Source organism: Mustela nivalis (assembly GCF_964662115.1).
Source record: "Mustela nivalis genome assembly, chromosome: 6".
NCBI classification, from domain to species: domain Eukaryota; kingdom Metazoa; phylum Chordata; class Mammalia; order Carnivora; family Mustelidae; genus Mustela; species Mustela nivalis.
The window spans coordinates 86,067,543-86,091,276 of record NC_139025.1 but is presented as its reverse complement, the minus strand read 5'-3'; the positions used below and the strand labels follow the sequence as shown (position 1 = coordinate 86,091,276).

Below are 23,734 nucleotides of genomic sequence, written 5' to 3'. Positions count from 1 at the left end.
TGGCCCACGGGTACACAACAGGGATTCACCTACCCTGGGCCCTGAGGGAGGGCCTTAACTCCTCCCCAGCACTTCCCCTGCAGCCAGAGATGAAGTCATCTCCAGGGCCCAAAGACTCCAGCATTTTCCCACCCTTTTTCCAGAGTACAGGAAGCAGAGAGGTGGGTATCTGGGCCTCCTGGGAAGCTCCCAGCCTCTTGTGCTCTCCTAGTCCATTCCTGGGCTTCCCAGCTCCACCCTGGGGGCCCAAGGACTCTGCCTGGTCTGGTCTCCTTGCCCTCAGCAGTCATTGGCAGAAGCTAGGGACTCTCCAGTGGGCTCTTTTTGGTGTTGGCTCTGGCTTATGCCCACGTGCTTGGGTCAGTGAATTCCTCTAGCTTGGATCATCATTCCTGTAAGGCTATACCCCTGGGCTGGCAGAGAGATGGGGCAATTGAGTGCCCAGCAGGAGAGCTAAAGACAGGGCACTGCTCTGGGGTACAGGTATCCCACTCTTGACTATAGCCAGTGCGTGTGAAAACCAGATGTGTCAATGACAGGCCTTACTCCTGTGATTGGGCAGGGCCCCTAGTCCCAATCTGTAACCAGGGAACACTAGGATCCCAGAGGTCAGGGCCCCAGAGGGATGGAGGGTAGTGGTGGTGGTTCCGTTTATTTTCCGAAGGCACGGGGCTCATAGCTAATGGCATTTGTAATAACTCTCTGATGAGAAAACAACCTCTTCCCAGAATCAATCCCCACCTGCCTTCCCCCAAGCCAGTGCCTGTTCCCATTTGGGAGCTGGGATCACGCCACAGGTGCAGTGAACAGCTGCCTACAAACCCGTTTCGAGCAAGTGTTGGATTCAACCATAACCACCTGGTGTAGAATCTGACCATTGTTACGCCTGCCTAAAGGGGTCCAGGTGGCCTGGAAGTTCACAACTCCCCAAGAGGAAGGGGGCACAATTGCCTAGGCTCTTCTGCTACAGCCCTGAGGGTAGAGACAAGGAAGGGCCACGTCTAGGTGGGGGGTGGAGAAGAGGGGAGACCTCATTTTCCAGTGGTTGTGGCATCAGAGCTGACAGAAAGGGAAGTGAATCCCCTTCAGGCCCAGAAGCAAGGCGATTTCACTGGGCTCTGGAAGGGACCTCACCCTGGGATTCTCCCAGGCCATTTCATTTCAGGAGCATACTCCCATCCAACCCCCCATTTCTCAGCTGTAGAACAAAGACCAGGCTTAGGCAGGAAATATTGGGAGGAGGATTCTCTTTAGTAGGAGTGAGGAGGAGAAAAATAAATAATTCTCAAAGGTGAGAAAAATGATGCTAACCTTATTAGGCAGCCTGAGCAGGGGGGTACATACTGAGGATGTACCCACCCCCCACCAGGCCTAGGAGAGTCCCCCAAAGGCCTTCTTTAGCTCTCCCTACTAGCCAGAGGCCCAGTCATCTCAGCAGACAGCTGAGGCAGCTTTTCCATGTCAGCTTCCCATCCCCCACAGGCAGAAGGCCAGGGAAAGGACCTCAGCCCAGGATCCTGGAAGCAGCTGTCCCCAGGGAGCTCAGACAGGCTCTGTATCAGGGAACTGACAAGGTGGCCGACTCAAGACAGGTCTGAGAAGGGGCTTACAGCAGAAGGGTTTGGAGTTTGGTCCTGCTTGACCTAGAGGGGCTAGAGTGGAGGCTCCAGACAGCTAGGCCTAACCCTCCAGGAAAGGACACAGAGTCCAGAGTGGGGCATCACTGGTGACACACTAAGGAAAGGAGAGTGGTGCCAGGACCCCATTTTCTGCCTCTCAGTCCGTATCCTTTTGCCCTCAACAAATGTGAGACACTCAGAGGCAGAGAAGAAGGATGAGGAGTAGGAAGTCAGATTGGAAAGGACCTTGAAACCTCAGATGGGCCCCTGCCCTGATGGTACCTGTTTCCTGCCTCCTCCTCTAGCCTGGTTGTTGAGGAAGGGACTCCAGAGTCCAAAAGAGTCCCAGCTTCCCACAGCCTTAGAATGGGCCTTTCCTCCTGGGGGAATGGAACCCCATCCGAGAGAAGAGTGAATATCCTTACAGAATGTCCCAGTGGGGTGAGGGCATCAGAGGCGGCTCTCCTCGGCGCCTGCCTTTGCTGTGAGTGGGTCCTGGTCACACAGCTCCCTGAAGGCCTCATAGGGCCTCTCAGGCTTGTCCTTGGCCTCAGAGGGTAAGCAGTTCCTGAGGCAGGCCTTCACTGACTCCTTCACCTCAGCCTCCAGGCCCTTCATCCGGACTTCGTACTCTGCTAGCACCTCCTGCTGGAACTGTAGGGACAAGACCACCACCTGGCTCAGGAGGGGCCCACCTGCTCACTCTCCCTCCCCTGGATAGTCAAACATGGAGATGCCCAGTCTGTTCAGATCTTCCAGGAGATGGGTGGTGAGGGGTAGTGGAGACCATCAGGGAGCCTGCCAGAGAAGGGGATCCCAACCAAGTAAAGAGCTGTAGAGCTGCCTCATCTTAAAGGGCCCCAGGATCCCGCAGGAATGAGGACCTGCAGCCACCAGCAAGGGGTGAATCCCCTTCCTGCCCCCACCCATCTCCTGACTGGCAGCTCCCCAGTGCAGGACAACTCTCCTGGCGGGCAGGGCGGTAGACCCTGTCACACCTGCTTTTCCATCTCCCGGATCTGTTCCAGGCAGGCTGCCTGCTTCTCCTCCAGCTTCTCCTGATGCTTCTCCAGGTTCTCTGTCATCTGGGTGGGAGTGAGAGGCAGGGAATCAGGACAGCCCAGACAGGCAACCTGACTTGGAATCTAGCTAGTCCCTTATCCAGCAATAGGACTTGGGACGAATTTGTTAACCTTTGAACAGTTCTTTTTAAATGTATAAAATGAAGATAATAGTCTGTCTTGCTGGGTTGTGCAGGACTGTATGAGACAGTTCCTGGCTTAAAGCATACCACACAAGATCTGGATTCAGTAAACAGACCCCATAGAATCCCCCTCCCAAGCAACCCAGCTCAGCCAGCTCTGTTACTGTTGTTAATAGACCCAGGAGAGCTTCAAGTCCATTCTCAGCAGGGCTTTACTTCCTCTTCTGACTCTTTGGAGCCTCAGGAAGTCCCCCTCACTCCCTCATACCCACCCATCCCAATGCCATCCTCCCCTGGCCAGCTAGCCCTTGTCATTTTCATCGAGGGCAGCTGGCCAGAGACAGATCTCTTTAGGCTGGTACCCTAACCTCCACATAAAGGCCAGAACCCTGGAGTGGTCCAGGAGCTCCATCTTCCCTTCACTGCCTCCTCCCATCCCCAGCTGCACGGGCCACTCAGGACTGTGTGCTTCCTGAAGACAACTTAAAAGCCTGGGACCACCCCATCCCTTCTATGTAGAGCATGAGTGTATGTGTGTGTGTGAAAGACACAGCTCTTACACACCTGCTTAATGACTTGCACCACCTCCTGGATGTGAGAGTTGTTAATCTCTCTCTTCAGTCTGTTGGGGTGATCAGAGTTTCAGAGAGGGCAAGAGGCCCCTAGGAAGAGTTGGGTATGACCAAGTCTTTTCAGGGTGTAGACCAAATGAGAACTCTACCATAGGAGCAGATACCGCCTGAGGGTGGGTGGGAGGGGGGGCAGGACGGTGGTGGTAATCATAGGAAGCCAAGGAGGAGGTTAAGGGGCCTTTGGGAGCTCCAGGGGCTGTCTGAGGAGAGGGCTTGGTTTCACCACCCTGTTCCTATGATTAGTTTTCCCTGAAATTCTCTTTGCTCAGGGTGATGGCTTCTGTGGCCCATGGAGAACGCTCTGATCAGAGGCGACAGAAATGGGGTGACCTTCCAGAGCCAGGGGACAGGCACATCTCTGGGAAGCGAGTCAGGATCCACTTACAGGGAGGTCCCCTTCCCACCTAGTGTGGTCTCTGCTCAGACTGGCCCTGGAGTTTGAGTCAAGGGCGCACCTTTCCTGAGCCATCTTGTCAGGGGTGACTTTGACCATGGCCTGAATCCGCTCCAGCCTCTTGGCCTCCAGCTTTTTCTTCATCTCTTTGGTGTCACTACAGAGAGACAAACATCAGGGAGATGTTCTGTGGGACCTGAGCTCTCCCGGTGGGAGGTGAGGGTCAGGCATGGGTGGGAGGCAATCATACATCTCCAGGGTCTCCTTGAGGGTCTTCAGCTCTGCCGCCTGCTTCTCTCTGGCCAGCTCCATCATCTTGGCGATTTGCTGCGGGGCAGTGCAGGGACCAGCTTAGTTAGAGAAGCCCTTTGCTGTGCGGAGGCTGGGGCAGGGGCAGGTTGGTTGGGTTGTGGCTCCCGCCCCTCCCCCCGCGCAGGCACCTCAGCCACGTGCTGCTCTTTGCGCTTCAGGATGCACTCGTACTGCTCCTCACCCTGCTGCAGCAGCTCCAGCTCTAGCCGGTCCTGCAGCTCGCGCGCACGCGCGTCCGCGCCCTCGGAGCCCTCGCGGCCCTCGCCCGGCGCGGGCCCGGCGGCCTCCTCGCACTGCAGGGTCCTGCGGACGCCACGTGGGGACCGGCCTTGAGCCCTCGGCCGCCCCCAGCCCGCCGGCGCCGGAGGGCTGAGCCCGCCACTGCCGCCGCAGCTGCCCTTACCTCTTCTTTCGAGAGCCCTTGCCGGGGCCGAGCCGGCGGCCCCCGCAGCCCCCCGCGCTGGGCTGCCCCAGCCCGGCCAGCTCCGCCGCGCCCCTCTGCAGCAGCTCCTCCCAGCGCCGCGCGCCGCGCCGCTCCAGGTCCCGCAGCTCCTTCTCGTGCCGCCGCTGCAGCTTCAGGACGCCCTTCAGCTCCCGCAGCTCCTCCGGGCTGGCGGTCTGGGGCTCTGCGGGGGCCGGGGTGAGGTGCGCGCCGCCCGGGAGCCCCCCATTCCCACCCCACGGGGTCCTGGACCATCCCCCGGGCTCGTTCTCAAGATCACTCGGACTCAGCAGGCCTTACCCGTTGCTTCTTTCATAGCCTCCTCCTTGGCCCTGGCCCCAGCTGCTGCAAGAGCCACAGGGTGGGCTGACAGGGGTCCCGGGGTAGGGGTGGGGGGTTGGTTCTGGCCGGCTCCTCCCCGACCCCTGGTGTGGGGGGTGTGGCAGGATGGACCCCCTGCAGCGCACTTTCCCAGCAGTCTTTGGCATCCCAAGTGAAAATGTGTTTTGGGGGGATATTCCTGTGGGTACCGCTGGAGAGGTCAAGGCCCTTCCATTCTGCGGGAGGATACTACGGTGCATACCTGCAGACCCATTGCTCGTTGGGGCCAAGGCCCCGTTGACCGGGCGGACAATTGGACTCCCAAGTGGGAAGGGTTTCTGTGTAGGGAGAATAGATTAAGAACAAGGCTCCAACAGCTCTCTCTGCCTCTCAGCCTAGGACCCTGGCCTCTCCCTCATCCTCCCTCCGAGGGCAAAGCTTCTGGACCAGGCAGCACAGACCTCAGGCAGACCTTCCATGGCTTCCTTGAGCTTCACAGACTTCTTGTCATGGGCACTGAAGAACTTGATGGGATTGGCCAGAGCCACGGTGAGATCTGCGTGCATAGGGGCATCCTGGGACTGGTGTGGAGTTGTCCCTGGAAGGCACCCCCATCCCACCTACCCCCAGACTATCCTGTCATACCCAACTCTGGAGGTTGGCTTGAGGAGGAGGAGGTGGAGTGGACCACCTACCTGCCCAGGTGTCAGGTACATAGTCCTTCAACTCCAGGAAGACAAAAAGGGCGGGCATGGTAAGGGGCAAGTTGCTCTCGCTATGCAGGCACAGATGGTGGTAGCCTGTTGGGCAGGACGGGTTGGGCGGTAAGCCATGCCCAAGGCCACCCAGCACTGTAGGAGCAGCCCAGTACTCAAGGCCTCTGGTTTAGAGGAAGGGAGACCAGAGTCTGAGTCTGGTTTTGTACCTTCCTCCTTATGTGACGTTGGGCAGTTTCCTTTAAAGCTCTTGAGATTTTCTTTAGCTGTGAAATGGGGTGAATAGGATCTCCCTCATGTGGTTATGGTTAGGATTAAGTGAGAAAGTGTTATAAACCCATAACTCATCTTAGGTTTCCCATAAGTATCAGGTCCTTGGTAAATTGCCCCAGTAGTTCCAGAAAATTATAGGCATTCTGTGGCAGAGGCCCCACTGCTGTCAGTTTCCTCTTCTTGCCCCAGTCCTTCTACGTGAGAGGATTAGGTAAGGTCTCAGGGACACCCCCAGAAGCCGCTGCAGCGCCGGGACAGGCTCCTAATGCTGGCCTTGCTCTCAGACTGACTAGCAACAGCAAAGAAGGACTCCATCCTTACCAGAATTCAGGGCATTAATGGGGATGATGCGGTGTCCAAGAAATTTGTTGCCTTCCTCCAGTACAGCCACCCTGAGGGATGCCAGCTCAGGCATCAAGATCTAGGGAGAGTTTGGGACAGGACAAGCTGGGGAGGGGAGAGGATGGCCATGCTGCCCACGTCCCTGGCTTCAGAAGTCTTAGTGTCAGTGTGAGAACATGGCAGGTGTTACCAGATTTGGCGAGGACAGAGGGCACACTCTTAGGCCACACACATAGGCATCCTCTTAGCTCATGCCATGGCTGGTCCACACAGGGGAGAAGGGTTGGCTAGGCAGCCCAAGGCTTGGGGGTCCTGGTGCAGACAGTCCTGAACAGCCTTACCAATGAGTATCAAATCAGGACAAAAGACCCCTGCTGGACTGGGACTCTGTACCCCGGACTAGGAGTTCACATTTCTGCCTCTCATCCTAACATGAACACACATGTGCGTGAACACACGTGCACCTGCGCGTGCACATACACACACAGATTCACACATAAAATTGTTCAGTAAGTAAATTTCAGTAAATGTGAATTTTGGACTCTTAAAAATCAGGAGGGCACAGGGCGAGGGGTAGGGAGAGCTGAACAATCAAGGACTGTTATTTAGTTCTCTTTTCTATGAGTAGAGGCCAAGAAGTGGGGACAGATCCCAGCCCTTGCCACGCCCTAGCTGCCCACCTTCTCAAAGACAAAAGGCTCCTCCTTCCAGACAGGATTGATGGAGTTGGCGGTGGGTGACAGCTTCGTGCGATAGCGCCTCTTGGGGTCCCCGGGAAGGCCAAAGAGTTCCACTTCCACATATGTGCGCACACTGCGATCTGACAGGAACTGTCCAGAGATGACCTGGGGACCCACAGGAGGCCAGCCTCAGCTCTCTACCACCCCCCCACCCAGAGCTCTTGCCTCTAACCTAGAGCCTCTAGCTCCTGGAGCTGAAGCACCTGTTCTTGGCTACTGTGAAGAACCCCATCCAGCTGGGGCCATGTGGCTCAAGGACTTAGGCTAAGCTCTGGGCCACTAGGTGCTTCCAGCATTCAGGGAAGAGTCATGGGCCTTCCCACCTTCCTCCCCAGGCAAAGAAGGAAAACAGCACCCTCCCTCCCCGAGGTCCTGGGGCTCCTGCAGCCCCACTCTGCCCACTCTTCTCCCCTCCCCCACCCCAGCCTCAGCCCTTCCCCTTGGTTTCCATGGGGACCAAGAGGCAGCCTCCAGTGCTGAGGAGGAGGCAGTTTCCAAGGCAACTCTCTACTGCAAGAACTGGCTTGGGCTGAAGTTTTCAGGATATCAGGGGAGGGGGTTGGGAGTGGAGGAGTAGAGCTCCTGTGTCCCAGCCCTCCCAGCCACATGTCTGCCTCAGGGGCTTGCCGTGATGGAAAGGGTGGTAGCCACCACCACGTCGATGCGGTCCACTGAGAAGGGGTTGAACTGCTTGTCCGGCCGCCGCATGAACTCATGCTTGAGGAGGTAGCCACTCTGCCCGTTGAACTCAAACAATGCCATGTTCTGCTGCATGGGCAGGTCTGGGGAGGGGGTTGTGAGACAAGGGCACTCTGTGAGCAAGGCCCTGCCCCACATCTGCACCTAGTCTCGATCTCCTACATCCCTCAGCCTCTCCCGTCTTGTGGAACGGGAAGCTTGGGTGGACTAGAATGATGAGGGATTCTCATGACCCAGCCTGTTTCTCTAGGGTGTCTCATCACTCAGGAAGGCTCGACAGGTGGAAGTTAGCGGAAGCAAGGCCACGGTCGGGCCGTTACTCACAGTGGAGGCTGAGACCAGTGAAGCCAGGGTTTCTGTGGTCTCATTCAGGCACAGCAGCCAGAACTTGGGCCAGCACTCTGGCCTCATCACATGTGTACTCACTCATACACGTGCCATCATATAGGCGCGAGCCAAGGCATTTATATTCCTAACCGCTGACATGCCCACATGTGCTACCACAGCCTCAGCCAACCTCAGGACTCCAGGTCTGTTCTAAAGACAACCCCCCAGGAATGGGGTGAAAGTAAGAGAGGCAGAGAGCGGGTGCAGGTTCTTAGGGGCCTTGGAGTACCCTCACCCATTGTCTGGAAGTTGAGGGCCACCATCTGGCAACCGGCGTTCCAGAACATCTGGGGCATGTAGTTGGAGGAGTCCATGCGTGTGCCCTTCGGGTAAATGCGACTCATCTGGCGCTTGTTGTAGCTACCTGGGAGTTGAGGAGCTAGCCCGAGGCTGTCCACACCCGGAGGACCCAGCAGCTCCCTCTGTGCACCCTGTCCCCAGGCCTTCCCCACCCCACCGCCCCACCTGGGGACCCTAGCTAGGGAGGCCTCAAGGATACTCCACGAACTGCACTGAGGCCTTGGAGAGCAGGTCATAGGCCTTAAGCTCTGTGAAGGACGAGATGACGTAACTTCTGTTTTTCTCTGTGTGGGAGAGAAAGGTGGGGGGGCTGTCAGGTGGGTTCCCCCGACCCCGGCCCTCCCTTCTGGGGTAGCTCCCTCCAGCACAGACATCCCTTCAACCTAGCAATCCCCCCAGGCTCAAGTGTTGAAGAGGCCAAACTGCTATGCAGTCTGGGTGGGTAACGGCGGGCTGGGGGTGAAGGATATGGGCGGGAGATATGCACGCGGAGGGGGTGTGGGCCACAGTTCTGGAGGGTGAGGGGCGCAAGCCTGGGATGGCACAGAGAAGGGGAGCCCAGGGGGTCAGGAACATGGGAGGATGTGCAGAGGGTGAGCACTCAAGCTTTGGCTAAAACGTGAGGGCTGGGGCCATGGGTGGGAGGTGTACACTGGAGGTCGGGCGGGGGGAGCAGGCATGCCCGGGGTGGGCCTAGGTGGGGGCTACAGACTGCGGGTTCCAGGCCCTAGCAGTCAGTGTGGTAGAGGCCTACACTGCACAAGTGTGTGTAGAAAAAGGTGTCCACCTCAGGGGCACGCCCCGCTGAGAAGAGCAGTGAAGCTAAGTAGTGTGTGTGCACACAGAGAGGGAGGGGTGCGAGGGAGGGGCAGATGTACCCTGGCCGGTTTCTCTGCCTATGGCTCTTCTCTGGAGCTCTGACACCCTGCGGGGTCAGTGCTCCTGGGCGTGGGCCAGCCCCAGGCACCATTTGGCCCCCCAGGAGCCACAGAGCCTGCAGGAGGCTGCAGGAGCCCCAGGCCAGTAGGGTTCAGATGGCCTGTCCTAAGTGGCCTGCCTGTCACCGACACACTCCAGAGCATTCTGGTTGGTGCCAAGTTCCTTAGTACAGCACAGGGAAGCTAGGAGCCACTGCCACTTAAAAAAGCCCTTTGCCTGCCTCCTCTGCTGGCTCTTTCTATAAATAGAGCCCCCACGTCCAAGAAAGGGGGGATCCCTTTTCCCCTTCCTCCCACCCATCCAGCTGCTCTACTGTCAGGACATACTTCTCAAGGGCCTTCTCCTGAGTCCAGCCTAGCTTCCCGCTAGCATTTTCCTCCCACCACGTGCTCACTTACGGGCAGAGAACTCAAAGGAGATGAACTTGGTGGGCTGGATGTAATTCACTAGGCTGGACATCTCCTCGTAAGCTGTCACCTCTAGGCCTGCTGTGCCCTAGGGAGGAGAGGGGAGGATGGAGAAGGGGAGGGCAACCCAGGGAGGTGGCCCCATGCCAGCTCCTGGAGGGCTCCGCCCTGGGGACAGCAGGAGGGGTTCGGGGCTGCCCCCTACACACCTCATCCGACTGCATCTTCTTGAGCTCCTCCTCATCCAAGTTTCCCGACTCCTCCTCCTCCTCTTCCACCTCTTCCTCCTCCGGCTCTGCCCCGTCCTCACCAGCCCACACTGCCACAAGCACATCTTTCAGCACTGGGACCACGGTCCCTACACGTGGCCTCCAGGCCCAGCCCCTCTCTCCCCCTCTAGGCGCTTCCACACCCCGACCCCTCGCCACCCGGGCTGACTCACCTGGGTCCTCTCCCACCCAGGCTCTGGGTGGGCAATTGTTCTCAGCACCCCCACCCGGCTCCTTGCTGGGGGTTGCTGGGACAGAAAACTGGTTCTTTTTGTTCTTGATGAGGATCTTGCCTCGGAGATCCTCAGGGCTGGGCAGGGGGATGCCTGGTTTCAACTGTGGGAGAGAGATGGTCAGCACCATCTCCATGCCTTCAGGGTGCAGCCTAAGCTCCTTCTTCCCAAGCTGTGTTCCATCTGCCCTGCCTGCTCTCCTGCCCTGCTTCGCCTCCCACAATTTCCCCCATCTTGAGCGGTGCTTCTGCCATCCCAACTTACCCAGTTTCCTCAGACAACACTCTTCTCCCTCACTTGCCTAGAATGCCATTTCCTTACTCTTATCAAGATAAATCCAGTTACCCCTTGGATTCCAGCTTGCCATCCTTTCCTCCAGGAAGCCTTCCCTGATGCCCAGGTACTCCCAGAGCAGCCACTGGTTGTGCTGGCTTGGTTACTTGTTTATGGCCCCACTAAAGGTGAGTGACCTGAGAGCTAGGACTGTGTCTTTGTCACTAACAGGCCCCTTAAAGCCCAGCACAGTGCCTGACACATGGTAAGTGATAGGATCCTGGCCCCACAATCCTCCCAGATAAATCCCAGCATCCTCTGGGGACATCTGCCTCCTTAACCTGGCCACCACGCTTCCCCAGGCCCCCTGCCCCCAGGCCCAGATGTCCCATAGTGAAGTCCACTCACTGGGAACTTTTCCAAGGGCTCTGTGAGCAGCATCTCCCCAAACGTCATCCGGCAGTATTCAGCCATCTTGGCCTGTTGGCGGGGTCTGCAGGGAGCAGAACTGACGTAGGGTTCAGCAGCTCCACCCCCTCTTGTCCATCCTTCTGGACCCCTGACCCAGGTCATCTCATTGGGGATGCAGGGAGGTAGGGACATAGGCAGCAGAGCCTGAGGTCCTGAGGAGCTTGTATGAACACCCTGGGCGGTGGGAGAGCTGCAGGGCATGACTAGAGGTGGGGGAGGGCTGCGGGAAAGCAGATGCGGGCAGGAGATGGGGACAGGGGAGAGAAGGAGGCCAAACAGGTCTGGTCTGATACGCACGAGTCCACATGGTTTTCAAATGACAGAATGACAGGATAGGGGGAGGTCTTAAAGGCACTTTCTGCAATGGCTTCAATTGCTTCCTGGAGGAGAAGAGGGCCGGGTGGGGAGGTGGTCAGTGGCCCAGGTCCCTCCTCACCCACCCCACCCCACCCCACCCCTGCCCCCAGCGGCACCCTTCTCCACTCTCCAGTTTCAATATGCAGAGAACTGGAGGGCCCCCGTTGGTCCTGTCTCCTCGGGTCCCCTCTAGTCCCCTCACTGATCTGAGGCCTCCCAGCCATCCTTCTTTTCTATTTTCACCCGCTCCCCTAATCCCTACACTGGGGCCCTTCCCTAGTGCCACTGCCACCAGCTTCCATGCCGGCCCCGAGTCTGACCTTGAAGTAGATGTCTGTGGTCATGGTGAAGCCATGGGTGATAATGGGCTCCTCGTCAGGGGGCTTGCCCTTCCAGCAGTCCAGCTCCACGCAGCGGCAGCCGGCCAGCAGCACCTGGCGGTACATCTCGGCCGACGACAGGCCAGAGAACTGGCCGGCTGAGCCAGAGCAGAGGGGAGAGGCCGGTCCAGCTCGCCCCCGCCCACTCCCACCCCGTCTGTCCTTTTGCAGCCCGCTGGCTCGCCCCGCAGAGGGATGGATTCAGGGGAACAGGAGCTGCACCCGCACCCCAAGAGGAGAGAGCACCCTGGTCACCTGTCAGGTAAGTGTTGTGTGAGGAGTTGATGAAGTAATGGTTGAGGGGCTGCGTCATGTCCTGGTGGAGAAGCAGCTTGTCCTGGGCCAGCACGCTGTTCTCAGGCCCGCAGAGAAACCACACCATGCCCTCGGGGGAGAGCTGGCCTGGGGGTGCGGGGCAGAGGCCGGAGGGGAGAGCTGTCAGGGTTGCAGCCCCTGAGCAGGGCGGGTCAGGCCACAGAGGGGAGGGGCTCCCTGAGTCCTCACCCCTCTGCACGTTGATGCCACTGGGCTCATACTTGTCGATGAGGCCCCGCACCTGGTCAGGCCGTGCCAGTGGAAACAGCAGAGAGTTGAGACGGGGGTCCCTCTGTTTCTGGTTGATGAACTTGGTCAGGTGTTCTTTGGTCATGTAGGGTTTGGCCTTGGCGTGGCTGCAAGCCAGAGAGGGCACAGGTCTGTGGCCCCCCCACCCCGGGGCTAGAGAGCACGGACTACCGCCTTCTCCAGAAAAGCCACCTAATTCCCAGCAAGGCAAGGGGATTTTAGCCACCAGCCCCTTCCCCAGGCCCAGCCCAAACACGGAAGCTCACTAGGAAGTGAAGATCTCGTCTATTTCTGGCCGAGGACAGAGGCTCATGAGGAAACTCTTGTAGACGGATTCTGGGAAGTCCTCAGGATTGATGGCATCGTTCTGGGGGAAGAGTGACCTGATCATTGCTGCACCCACCTTTTCCATGCTAAAAACCACAAATGAAGCCTGTACAAGGGAGCCTGTCAGAGGGAGGGCTCAGGGCAGGCAGAGCAGCACGGAGCAGGCTCCTGAGCACCCACTTTTCAAGGGGCTGGTTGCTGAGCAGAGAGCATGCTGAGCTGGTCTGTCTTGACCCTGAACTTGGACACTGGCTAGTCCCTTGGCTGGGGCAGGATCAGAACTAGGAACAACCACAGAAGGAAGAAGAAAGGGTTAGAAGTAAGCAGGTCTGCCAGAGCTGTGGGTGGTCTTCTTCCTTCCTTTCTTTCTTTCTTTCTTTCTTTCTTTCTTTCTTTCTTTCTTTCTTTCTTTCTTTCTTTCTTTCTTTTTTAAGTAGAGGGCAGATGTTCCAAAAGAGGCATCTTGAATAGAAACAATGCACCTAACAGCAGAGCCCCCCAGTGCATGAGCAAAGCCTGACAGCAATGAAAGGCAAATAGACAATTCAACAGTAGTGGCTGGAGGCGCCAGGAAGCACGAGGAGCGGCCACAGAAAAGACAAACTGGACTTCATCCAAATTAAAAAGTTTTGTGTTGTTTTTTTTTTTTCCAAATTAAAAACTTCTGTGCTTCGAAGGATAGCGAAAAGACAGTCTACAGAAGAGGGGGAAATATTTGCAAATCAAATATTCAGGAAGGGACAACTCGACAGTAAAGGGACCAAAAAACCCCAGTGGAAAGACAGGCAGAAGATTTGAACAGACATTTCTTCAAAGAAGATATGCAAATGACCAGTGAACACATGAAAAGATCCTCCATCTCGTTAGTCACTTGGGAACGGCAAACCAAAAACACAAGGAGATACCACTTCACTCCCACAGGACAAGTCCAATTCTAAAAAGACAATAACAAGTGTCGTTGAGGAGATGGGAACCTTCGGACATTGTCGGTATGATGGTACAGTGGTCAGTCACTTTGGAAAATGGTTTGGCAGTTCCTCACAATGTTAAATACAGAGTCTCCATGTGACCCAGCTATTCTACCTCTAGGTATACAGAGTGAAAACACACTTCCCGACAAAGTCATGCACTCGAAGGTTCATAGCAGCCTTATTCGAAATGATTAAGATGTGGCCACAATCCAAAGGTCATCAGCTGATGAACACAGAAGCAAAAGGTGATAACTCCAAATCCCGCAATATCACTCAGCGGTGAAAAGGCACAACATGCCGATCTGGACTACAGTGTGGAAGAACCCGGAAACCCTTATGCTAAAGGATTGAAGCCTGATGTCAAAGGTCACATAGTCTGTAATGTCCAGCTTAGGCAACTTTATAGAAAGAAACTGCAAGGAGATTAGTGGTCTGTGGGGCATCTGTGCCTTTGCATTCCAACCCAGAAAAGCCCCTTAAACATAGTCCAGGATCTGGAAGGGTAATATCAGGCTTAATTTGGAGCTAGAGCAGAGGGTCTGAACAAGAGAGCCAGACCGTATCTCCCTAAGACTGGATCTTGGACCCATTGGCTCCAAGCGAAGAGGGGTCAGTGACTTCTACTGGGACACAGGAGAGCTGACACGTAAGGAGGATGGCCAAGGCGGGAGCTCAGGAGGCAGGAGAGAAGGAGGGTGAAAGTGTAGTAGAGGTCCTGGCAGCAGGGCCATCCGCAGGAGCCCGTTCCCACCCTCTCTCCACCCTCTCTCCACCCTCATGCTTGCGTTCCTGTGACCTTCAACATCAAGGGGGCACCAGAATGCTTGAGCTGTGACTTGAGAGGGAGGAGTCTTCCTGGGCCCCTTGTGGACAGGTGACGGATGAGGTCTTAGTTTTATTTATAAATTACAAATTCTTATCATGAGGCAAAACCCCATGGGGTGCAGGTGGTACCCCATACAAAGGCTCTGGCCAAGGGGGCCCTGGGGTCTTGAGATCCACTTCCCTAGCCAGGCGCAAACCCTGGGCTCAGGCTGTATCTGCCCAGAGGGCTCCTTTTTGTAATCCACAGAAGGTCCCTCGTGGGGTGACCCAGCCTACATCTTGTAATTAAAAATCATTTAATCAGAAGGGAAAAAAAAATAATGTTTTTCTGGGTTGAGCTAAAGGCTAGATCTTGGCAGCTTCAAGACTTGGTCTGTTCCCCTCCCCCCACAGTCTGCAGAACTAACCCCTTCCCCACCCTGGGTGCTTGCCCTAAACGTAGTCCACCAACCACTGCCCTCTGTAGCCACCCAGGTGTAGGCAGAGAGACCCAGCTGCTCTGGACCCAGGCACCCCATCCCCACTCCCTGGGATCTCTGTGCCTTGTAACAGAAACCAGTGCTCTGGGGTTAACTGGCTTTTCAGGCTATTGGCTGGGCCCTGCCACCCCCAACCGGGCCTGGCCAGCTCAGGGGAGGGCCTGGGCTGGGCCAGGAAAACCACTCACCTTGCCTTTTGGGAGGTGGCAAGCGCTGAGGGCAGCTTCCACCCGCTTGCGGTCAGCAGGAAACATCTGGAAAAAACTAAAGGAGCAGAGAAAGGCAGGAGCCAAAGAGCCGGATCAGACCTGGAGAAGGAAGGCTTCGCGGAGCTGGGCGGAAGTGTGGGGAGAGGGAGAGCAGGGGAGACTCACTTTTTCACAGGAATCTTCCCTTCGGGGTTGAGCTGCATCTTGAGCTTCACCAGGCTAGTGGGGCAGAAAGTGGCTTATCAAGGCCCTGGGGCTGGCACATGGAGCCCACACGCAGATGTCAGGCACACAGAGGCCGGGCACACAGTCACTTACATTTTGTCCAAGAAGGTGCTACGGGAGGCATTGGCCGTCAGTGGGTGCTTGACGAGGGCCAGCACATCTTCGGCCCAGCTCTGCAGGACCCCAGAGCACAGCAGTGAGAACCCCTAGCCACACATGGATGCCCCCACCCCCTGCAGCCCAGGCCTGTCCTGCAGGAACCCCGAGCTACCCCAGGTACCCAGCCCCAGGCCTGCGCCGCACACCTCCCCACACACCCTTCGGCGCACCTTGCCCACATTCTCCTTATAGGAGACGAAGTTGTGGAAGGTGAGGTCTACCATGTCAGGGCCAGACACCACAGTGAGTGTCTTGAGGAGGAAGTTGTTGTCGGGGAAGTCCATGTTGAAGACGTCCCGGAGCTTCTGGCTCTGCAGGAAGCAGAGTCACAGTGAGGATCAGAAGCGTGCCCCTGTCCCCTCTCCACTGCAGTCCTCCCATTCCCTCCCCACCGCACTAGAACCACTAGAACGGTGGCCATCTAGGGTGGAATCCCATCCCCCCATGGGTGGGCCTCAGCATCTTGGCCTCCCTGACTCCAGGTGCTGGAGTGTGGGCGAAGAGCCCACAGGAAGAGATGAAGCCGGCAGCCCAGCCTGGGTGTGCTGAGTATCGTGTTTGCCATTTTCCATTTGGAGATGGATTCTTAGCTCCCAGTCTCATAGAAGCCTGCTTTCCGCCAGCCCCTTCCTCCAATTTTCCCGCCGGCTTTAGACAAATACAGGCAAGGGAGACGGGGAGTGTGGTGGGCATAAGCCACACTCCCAGGTAGTCTGAGCTGCTCTGGGGGCAGGACCTGGCCACCTGACATCTCTTCATAATTCCCTGGTACCAAAGCTCTGGCAAGCTCAGGGGCAGCCACACCCCTTCCTCAACTCAGGGAGGAGGCCCTGCTGCCCAACCTGGGAAATCTTCCTTTTGCTGTAGAGATCAGGCTTGCTACCTCCACAGGGATTCCTGCTCTCCCCACACAGAGCTTGTGGCCATGCTGAGCCTGGGCTGCCACTGGGCCCGCCTACCTTGGGTATCTTGGCAAACTTCCCAAAGCGGGTATCCCTGATGTTGGTGATATCCAGAAACTCCATCTCCTGGAGCGTGCCCCAGCAGGAGCAAAGAAGGGATGTAGACAAAAAGATCAGTGAAGAATGAAGAACAGAGGGGAGGGAACTTCCAACGCCCCTTCACATCTTGGCCGACTGCCTTCTATAGAAACCAAGACTTTCCAGGGTGGCCCCTGGAAGGTTGGTGGACCCCAACCTTCCCTTCCCACCAGTCAAGTTCTCCCCGTTATGATGAGCCTCTTCCCTTCTTCTGTCCTTTCCTTCCCTGGCCACTCAAGTGACTCCGGAGCTGTGGCCTGCAATTTTGCCCACACTCTCCTGGACTCACCCCAAGCTCCCCCTCCCTCCCCTACATCCCTACAACCCTTCTGGATCTGTCTGAGCCCTCATGTTTCCCAGAACCACAGGTAGTGAAACGGGCTTTTTCCTTTCCCTCTCCCAGCGCAAATAGCCCCGGCCCATAGGCTGCCCCAGAGCCACCCTCCCAGGTCACCGTGTACTCCCTGGGCATTTACACCTCCACCCCTGCACTAACAAAAGGCCGCTTGGACTGAGTGCATCAGCAGGAGCTCAGGGAGTGGGCTGCCTCACCTTACTCTGATATGTCCAATATAAGTAGTAACCCTTGGGATCCACACGGAGGATAACTGGGGAGGCTATTGTGGTTTCCTATAGAAAGAAGTGGTCAAAAGGAAAAGAAATGAAAAAAAAAAGAAAAAAAGAAAGGGTCAGCTCTCAGCTCTGAGACCTCAGGCCAAGCTTCCCTGGCCTGGACCAGGGTTTCAGAGCTCACCATCTCCCTGGGAGGTGGCTGACCAGGGACTCTGCAGGCATATTCTTTGCTTTCCAGAGCTCTGGGCTAGGCACAAGCCCTAAAACCTCTGAATCAGGGGTGGGGAGGGGGAGAGAATTAGAGATAGCATTTCTGAAAGAGAAGTTTCCCCTCTAAACGCCAAATAGAGGTTCTCCCTCTAGACCCCAAACATGTCTCGGCCCCCACCTCCCCCTGTTTTCAAAGGCCACAGCTCAGCCAAAGGGGTAGAATGTCTCTGCAAGACTCAGTGCTGCCCCTCAGGAGAACTCAACACAGTGAGAGCTAAGAGCCCAGCTCCTGCACTTGCACTCGAGGCCCTACACCTGCTACCTGGCTTCCCACAGGCCCCATCCCTGCGTCCACTAACCACTCCTCAAAGAACCCATCCCCAGCCAATCCAGCCAGTCCATGTCTATGGTCTCCCACAGACTCCAAGCGCATTCCCACCTCCAAGCCTAAGAACCCAGCCCTCCCCTGCATGAAATACCTTCAGAGAGTCCCCCAAGTCTCCCCTCTTCTGAAAAGCCTTCCATGAAACACACTAGAATGGTGTGTATGAGGTTTGCACAGCTAGAAGCCTATCCATAAAAATCCCCGAGGGCTTGTGGACTCCAGGGAAACCAGTCTGTGCAGTAGCTAAGCTAAACTATAAGTCTGTGTGCTAGACCCATGAGCTCAGGGATCCCTGTTTGCTGAAGAAGCCCAGGAATGATCACCGCACTAGCTTCTAAACTCCCATTGCACTCACAGAGTGCACAGGCTCGCCTTCATTTTGATGGTCTTTGTATGCATACAAAACAAGATAATGAATTTGAAGTTTCCAACAAGGCATGGTCGTTGCTGCCCACCGAACAAGACTACGTGCAGAATTTACAAAGGAAATGGTGAAAAAAAAAACAGTTCTCAGGTCAAGGATGGTTAGAGTCTGGGGTAAAAAAACACTTTGTGAGGAGGCTAATTTTGGAGAGAACTATGTTGTGAGCTCTACTCTCTGCCCTCCCCACAGGAGGGTTGGCAGTGCCTGACCCCTCACTTTATTTATTTATTTATTTATTTTTTAAGATTTATGTATTTATTCGAGAGAGAGACAGAGAGAACATGAGTGTGTGGGCATGTGCACAAGCAGGGGGAGGGACAGTCGGAGAGAGCAAGAAGCAGACTCCCCACTGAGCACAGAGCACAGCGCAGGGCTTGATCTCACGACCCTGAGATCATGACCTGAGCCTAAATCAAGGGTCAGAGGCTTAACCGACTGAGCCATCCAAGTGCCCCCTGACCCCTCACTTGAAGTGTAGTGAGGGGTTTCGACTCTACTTAAAAAGCTTTGGTCCCCCCTGCAGCTGTGAGGCAAAGTAGACTGAGATCTGACTCCTGCCCAGGAAACCGAGTGTCAGAGGCACTGAGACCTTGGTTGTCCTCGATGAGCCCAAACCCCAGGGTGTGTTGGTGCAGTGAACCGAGTGTATGTGCTGGGGTTCAGAGTGGTCCTGTGGGAAAGAGGGGCAGAGTCCAAAGCTACAGGAAACTGAAGGTCGTAACTGGATTCCAAGTACCTGAAGAAGTAATTTTGAGTGACCTCCCGAAACAGGGATGGCAGAAGGATCCTTATGTAGGGGACCACCAGCTCGGTGGGCAAGGGTCTCCTCACTTTGAGGAGAAGCCTCAAAAAGTGTCCATCAGAGAAGGACTAAGCCCAACATGTGCGAGGCTCAGAAAGCAGGAACCCGTTGATGATAGCGCCTGTTCAGTTAAGAACTTTGCGACCCCCTCCACCTCCCTGCCTGCACCCCATGGTGAGGAGGGCTTGGAGGAAGATCAGAGACCCCTGCCACCAATCTTGGAACACCTACAGCCCACATAAACCACTCCTAGAAGGAGGAGGGCAGAGCACATCATCCAAGACTTGAGTTCAGAATTATAACTCATTTCTGAAATAAGACTGCATTTTGTGAGGAAAAGTGATCCTAGGATTGTCTATTACCCAGAAGCAAATGGAATGTCTTGTGACTGAGTGTCAAGACTGAATGTCTTGTGGCTGAGTGTCCTTCCACGAGCAGGAAAAGAGCTTCTCCCACCAGATATACTGTGAAGGGACCATGGGAGGCAAAACTGAGCTGGGAGTTGGTTACATCTTTTGCCTCAGGCTTATTCAACGTGGCAGGACGTACTCAAGTCATTGGCCAACTGGGCTAAAGGCATTTTGAGCAGAGCCCTGTCTCACAGGCACACATGCCCTGTGACTAGGCTTAGGAGATTCCTGCTCCTGGAGTCAGGATTCTTGGGCCATGCCATGCTCTGTGTCAGGGAGGGGAGTGGGGCACCCAGCTACACAGGTACTGGCCTGCAGAGAAGGCCATAGAGCGTGTCCCCACCCCTAATGACCCTCTGCCCAGTCAGGTTACACACACTTCCCAGAGGAACTGAGAGAGGCCACTTCATTTTTCATTCTGAGCCACTTCCCTCATTCCAGAGTCTCCTGGGACCTGTCACCACCATGCCACGTCGCCCACACCACTCGTAGGGAAGCAGAAAGCGTCTCACCAGGGGCCTCCTACCCATAGTCATGGCAACCAGATTACTCAGCCTAGTGCAGCCCGAATGGCCAAGAGCCCCAGGCTGCCTTAACTCACAGACTCAGAATCCCCTCATCACACCTGTGAGGAGAATGAGCCAGTCCTAAGGGCCTCCTCTCTCTTCCCCCCCCCCCAAGAGCCTTCCAGCTTCCTTCCCAGGACCAGCCCACTGTGATTAGTTCATGGGTCTGCCCAGCAGCCTCATGAAGGACCCCACGATGTTCTCTTCGCCTGCCCAAGGGAATCCCTGGCCTGTCCCAACATTTTCAGAAGCCAGGAGGCCCAGAGTCTGGGAAGCAGGCCCCAGTCTGAGAAAGAAAAGACAGCAGAGACAGAGGGACAGGGCCAAGCAGCGGCTTCCCCCTTTCCTTGCCAACAGGCGGGTGGCGGGTGGTGGGAGCTCAGCTGAATGCAGCCTGCAGAAGCAGAAGTCGATCAGTTCCTTCCTAGGCCCCTGGGAGCAGAAGCCTCTGGTTCTCCCTTAGGGTGCCCCTCAGGCTTTATGGCTGCCCCGCAGCAGCTCTGGGGAGAATGGGGCCTCCCTGGGCCAGGGCAAGGCCAGATGGAGAAGAGCAAGAGCAGGGCATCTGTGCTAGGAGTAGGGGCCTGGCCCTGCCACAGCTTTGGGGTCTTTGCTCCCACTCGTGCTGAGATCAGGATGCCCCCTGCTTGTCTTGGGCGTTTGGGGGACGACAGACCCCAATGCAAAGAGAGTCCCTCCCGTGAGAGCACCCCAGTGGGCACATCCTCCCATCCCATCCCGACACAGAGCCCCAGCCCCCGCTGTCCCGGGGTGAGTGTTCAGGGGCACGTACCCTTGCCAGGCTGTCCTGTCTGCTGCCTGGCCAAGCCACACTGGCGCCACACGGGGCAGACATAAACCAGCCCCCCCCCAAGCCCCTAACAGCAGGGCGTCACCACCCCAGTGCCCCACTCACATCGTCCCATTTGATGAAGCGCTCCCCTTGGCTCAGATAAGCCTTCACCTTGGGGGGCAGCAGGACTGGGTTGAGGAGAGACATGGTGCTAAGGGTCCCTTTCTGGAGAGGCTGGACAGGCACACACGGGCAGGAGGAGGGAAGGAAGGAAGGCCGGCTGGAGGTGCGCCAAGCTGGGCTCACATGGCATCCGTCCTGAGAGGGTCCGGAAGTCTGGGTACTCTTAGAGCCCCCGGGGTTGCAGCGGCTGGTGGCTGGTGGCAGAGCTGAATGCTTTGGCCAGAGACCCGTCCGCCTTTTAAATTGGCCTCCTCCCACCTGCCTTCAGTAGGGGCGTTGGGGGGAGCTGTGGTCACTGCTCCTGCCCAGGGAGGTTAGGCTCCCCTCCCCAAAGCCCCCGCCCTCTGCGCTCCGCCTGTGTCTCAGCACTTCCTGCTCAGGGCTTCCTTCTCTGCGCTCTTCAGGACTGAGGGGCGGGTTCCTGAGGCCTGGTCTCCTAGGAGCCCAGGCTGGTGGGGTGTTGGTGGTGGGCGGGGGTTCTCAGTCCCAGGAGTAGTCTCTGGTCGGATGAAGCTGAGGGGCTGGAGAAGGAACAATACGGGGACCACGTGGGGTACTGGTGCCCAGGCTGAGCCTGAGGGGAGGGTGTCAGGAGCTCCCAGGGGAAGGGACCTTTACAGAGGTGGCCCCTAAAGCACAGGAGTCTCTTCCAGGGGCTGAGGAGGATGGGACGCCCCTGGAAGTGGGAGCTGAAGGTGGGGCAGGGCCCAGCTGGGATTGGATGTTTTGAATAAGCAAACTTTGCTGAACACCCAGCTCCTCTTTCTCAATGCTTCCTCCCATGAAAATGAGGTACGAGTGAGGCAATCACACCTCTCAGCCGCCGCCACGCGTAACTAAGTCCTCTTGGCCCCCGGGCCTGGCAGGGCCTGGACCCTCCATAGACCAGACGTGACCTGACACACAGCAACACCCGGCCACCAGCCTCCACAGTGCTCTCTTGCCAGGCTCTCTTCTCTGTTCTGTGCCTACGGCCTGGGGTGAGAACGCTGGGACCAGGAGGCTGCTTAGGAGGCTGCTTAGAGAGACCTCGGCTCTGGGTTCCTTGTCAGGGTACATGAACCTCACACTGACCTGGCCCAGGGAGCTCAGTCCCAGCCTTGCTCAGCCAGCTCACTTCCTCTTGCCTAACTTGCTCCTCTTTATCACCCTTTTTAACTCAGCTGGGGTAGCAGGGAGCTCTGCCTGGGACTTCCTTCCCCTCTCAGGGCCTGCCTTTCTGCCCTAGGGGCCACCGTGGGCCTTTGTGCCACCCCTGAACAACTGTGGGACCCTCACCCAGGAAAGGGATTCCAAGATTCTGAGACCAGTGGGGTGGATCTGGTAATAAGACCTCACAGGCTATGGCAGAAGCTCTGGAGCTGCTCTCTGCTCTCCTGCCCTCTGCCCTCAGAACTCATCCTCTCTCCCCTCCCTCCAAGCCTGCAGGTTCTCATCTCTCCTCCCTGCCTCCCTCCAGCTTTGTGCCCCTCTGGAGGCCCCTCTGGTGCCCCAGCAGTTTCCTCTGTTCCCTCCCAGGGATCAGGTTCCCTCTTGGTCTGTTTGAATGGATTTTGCAAGGGAAATCCTGGCCCTTTCCCAAAGACCCTACACCTGTCACCTGCAGCCATCCCTGCTCCTGCACCCAAGTCCTTCACCCTCTTGTCTGCCTTGAAAGATAATCCCTTTCCTCTCCGTCAGCCTGGGGAAAGACAAGAGACAGGCTCCTCTCCTGTCATAGGATTGGGGATGCCCCAAGGAAAGCAGAGATTTCAGTACTCCTTACTCTGATTCTGTCGATCTTGGGCTCTGAAGGCTGAGGCTCTAATCCACAGAATAGAGCCTCACCCATCTTTGGCCAGTGATGGCCATGCCTGGACCCCATTCTTGAGACAACCCCCCCATTGTAGCTTCAGTAGGGCCTGTATTCTCCTGCCCACATCCTACCTAGCAGCACTGAGAATGCAAGAAATCCACGCAGCAAGGGGAGCTAGGAAAACCTTCATCAAAGAGAACTTTGTTTTTTCTTTTAAAAATACACTTCGGTTTCTTAAAATGTGAAATGACAAAAACGTTGCATAAATTATGTTGGAGTGGCTATGGAGAAAAATCAGGGAGGTCACACGAATAGCCACTTTGGGAAATGGGGCTCCTGGGCTGAGCTGAGTAGCAGGCACCCCACAGTGCCCATCTCACACGCCCCCCCACCACCACCAGTAGGGCAGAAGGTAGAAGGACGAGGGTGCCCCCTGGTGGGCACACTGGAAAGCACGTACCTCCAGGCAAGGAGGACTCTCAGGGAGATAGGTCACTGGTGGGTCCATATCCTGTGTGATCCACAGAGACAAGTTTGCTGGAGAGTTTGGCACGTGTGAGCTTTGGCGGCCAAGAAATTGTATTCAGTATAATGCCTCCCAAGGAGATCCTGGGGACTAGAACCCAAGAAGCAGGTCTGGAATTCTCAGGCTTACTTGGTGGTTTTGTGTGGGGACCCCATGCTGTGGTTTCCCAACCTGTTCATCAGAGATCAGTAGTGGAAACTGAACTCTGATCTTCGCCTGATAGCCAAGCAGGAGAGTCAGATTGGCCTGATATGGCCTGATACCATAACTTACCTGATAAAAGCACTGGGCTTTGGGAGCCTGGAGGATGAGGTATCTCTCAGGCCCACGGCTAGCTACTTTCAGAATGAAGATGCCTTGGTTGTTGACTCCTCAGGGGTTCGCTTCCCACACTGTCACAGGGAGTCAGGCTCACTGCTTCATGAACCCAGCCACTGACCATCTGTTTTATCTTGTGATACTTAACCTTCCTGTGCTGCCTCTTTCTCACCTATAAAGTGGGGATCATAATACCTCAAATGGCTGTTGTAAGCTTTCAACAATATAATGTATGGAAAG

At 56.3% G+C, this 23,734-nt stretch overlaps 1 protein-coding gene across 11 annotated transcripts; it reads right to left on the bottom strand.

The window, feature by feature from the left end:
• Positions 1-1,230: 1,230 nt before the first annotated feature.
• On the bottom strand, positions 1,231-21,233 carry PLCB2 (phospholipase C beta 2). 11 transcript variants are annotated; one of them, XR_014313206.1, is made up of 32 exons: positions 20,796-21,233; positions 17,062-17,139; positions 16,429-16,497; positions 15,640-15,780; positions 15,404-15,483; positions 15,251-15,304; positions 15,065-15,140; positions 12,541-12,641; positions 12,215-12,381; positions 11,966-12,112; positions 11,651-11,808; positions 11,271-11,353; positions 10,911-10,995; positions 10,170-10,332; positions 9,937-10,046; positions 9,719-9,815; positions 8,581-8,665; positions 8,317-8,441; positions 7,623-7,777; positions 6,936-7,100; positions 6,235-6,334; positions 5,620-5,724; positions 5,386-5,480; positions 5,187-5,262; positions 4,904-4,948; positions 4,565-4,787; positions 4,290-4,464; positions 4,100-4,176; positions 3,911-4,006; positions 3,388-3,485; positions 2,618-2,704; positions 1,231-2,273 (listed from the first exon to the last, which is right to left on the bottom strand). XR_014313206.1 is itself a non-coding variant. In XM_082736410.1 (32 exons), exons 1-32 carry the CDS (start codon positions 20,877-20,879, stop codon positions 2,070-2,072), a joined length of 3,564 nt encoding a protein of 1,187 aa, XP_082592536.1. In that variant the 5' UTR covers positions 20,880-21,233; the 3' UTR covers positions 1,231-2,069. The 11 variants fall into 11 exon arrangements, 4 of the variants coding, with proteins under 4 accessions (XP_082592536.1, XP_082592537.1, XP_082592538.1 ...); XR_014313207.1 differs by having other exon boundaries at positions 3,388-3,445; positions 4,343-4,464; XR_014313208.1 differs by having other exon boundaries at positions 3,388-3,445; positions 4,290-4,445; positions 4,712-4,787.
• Between the last annotated feature and the right edge of the window lie 2,501 nt (positions 21,234-23,734).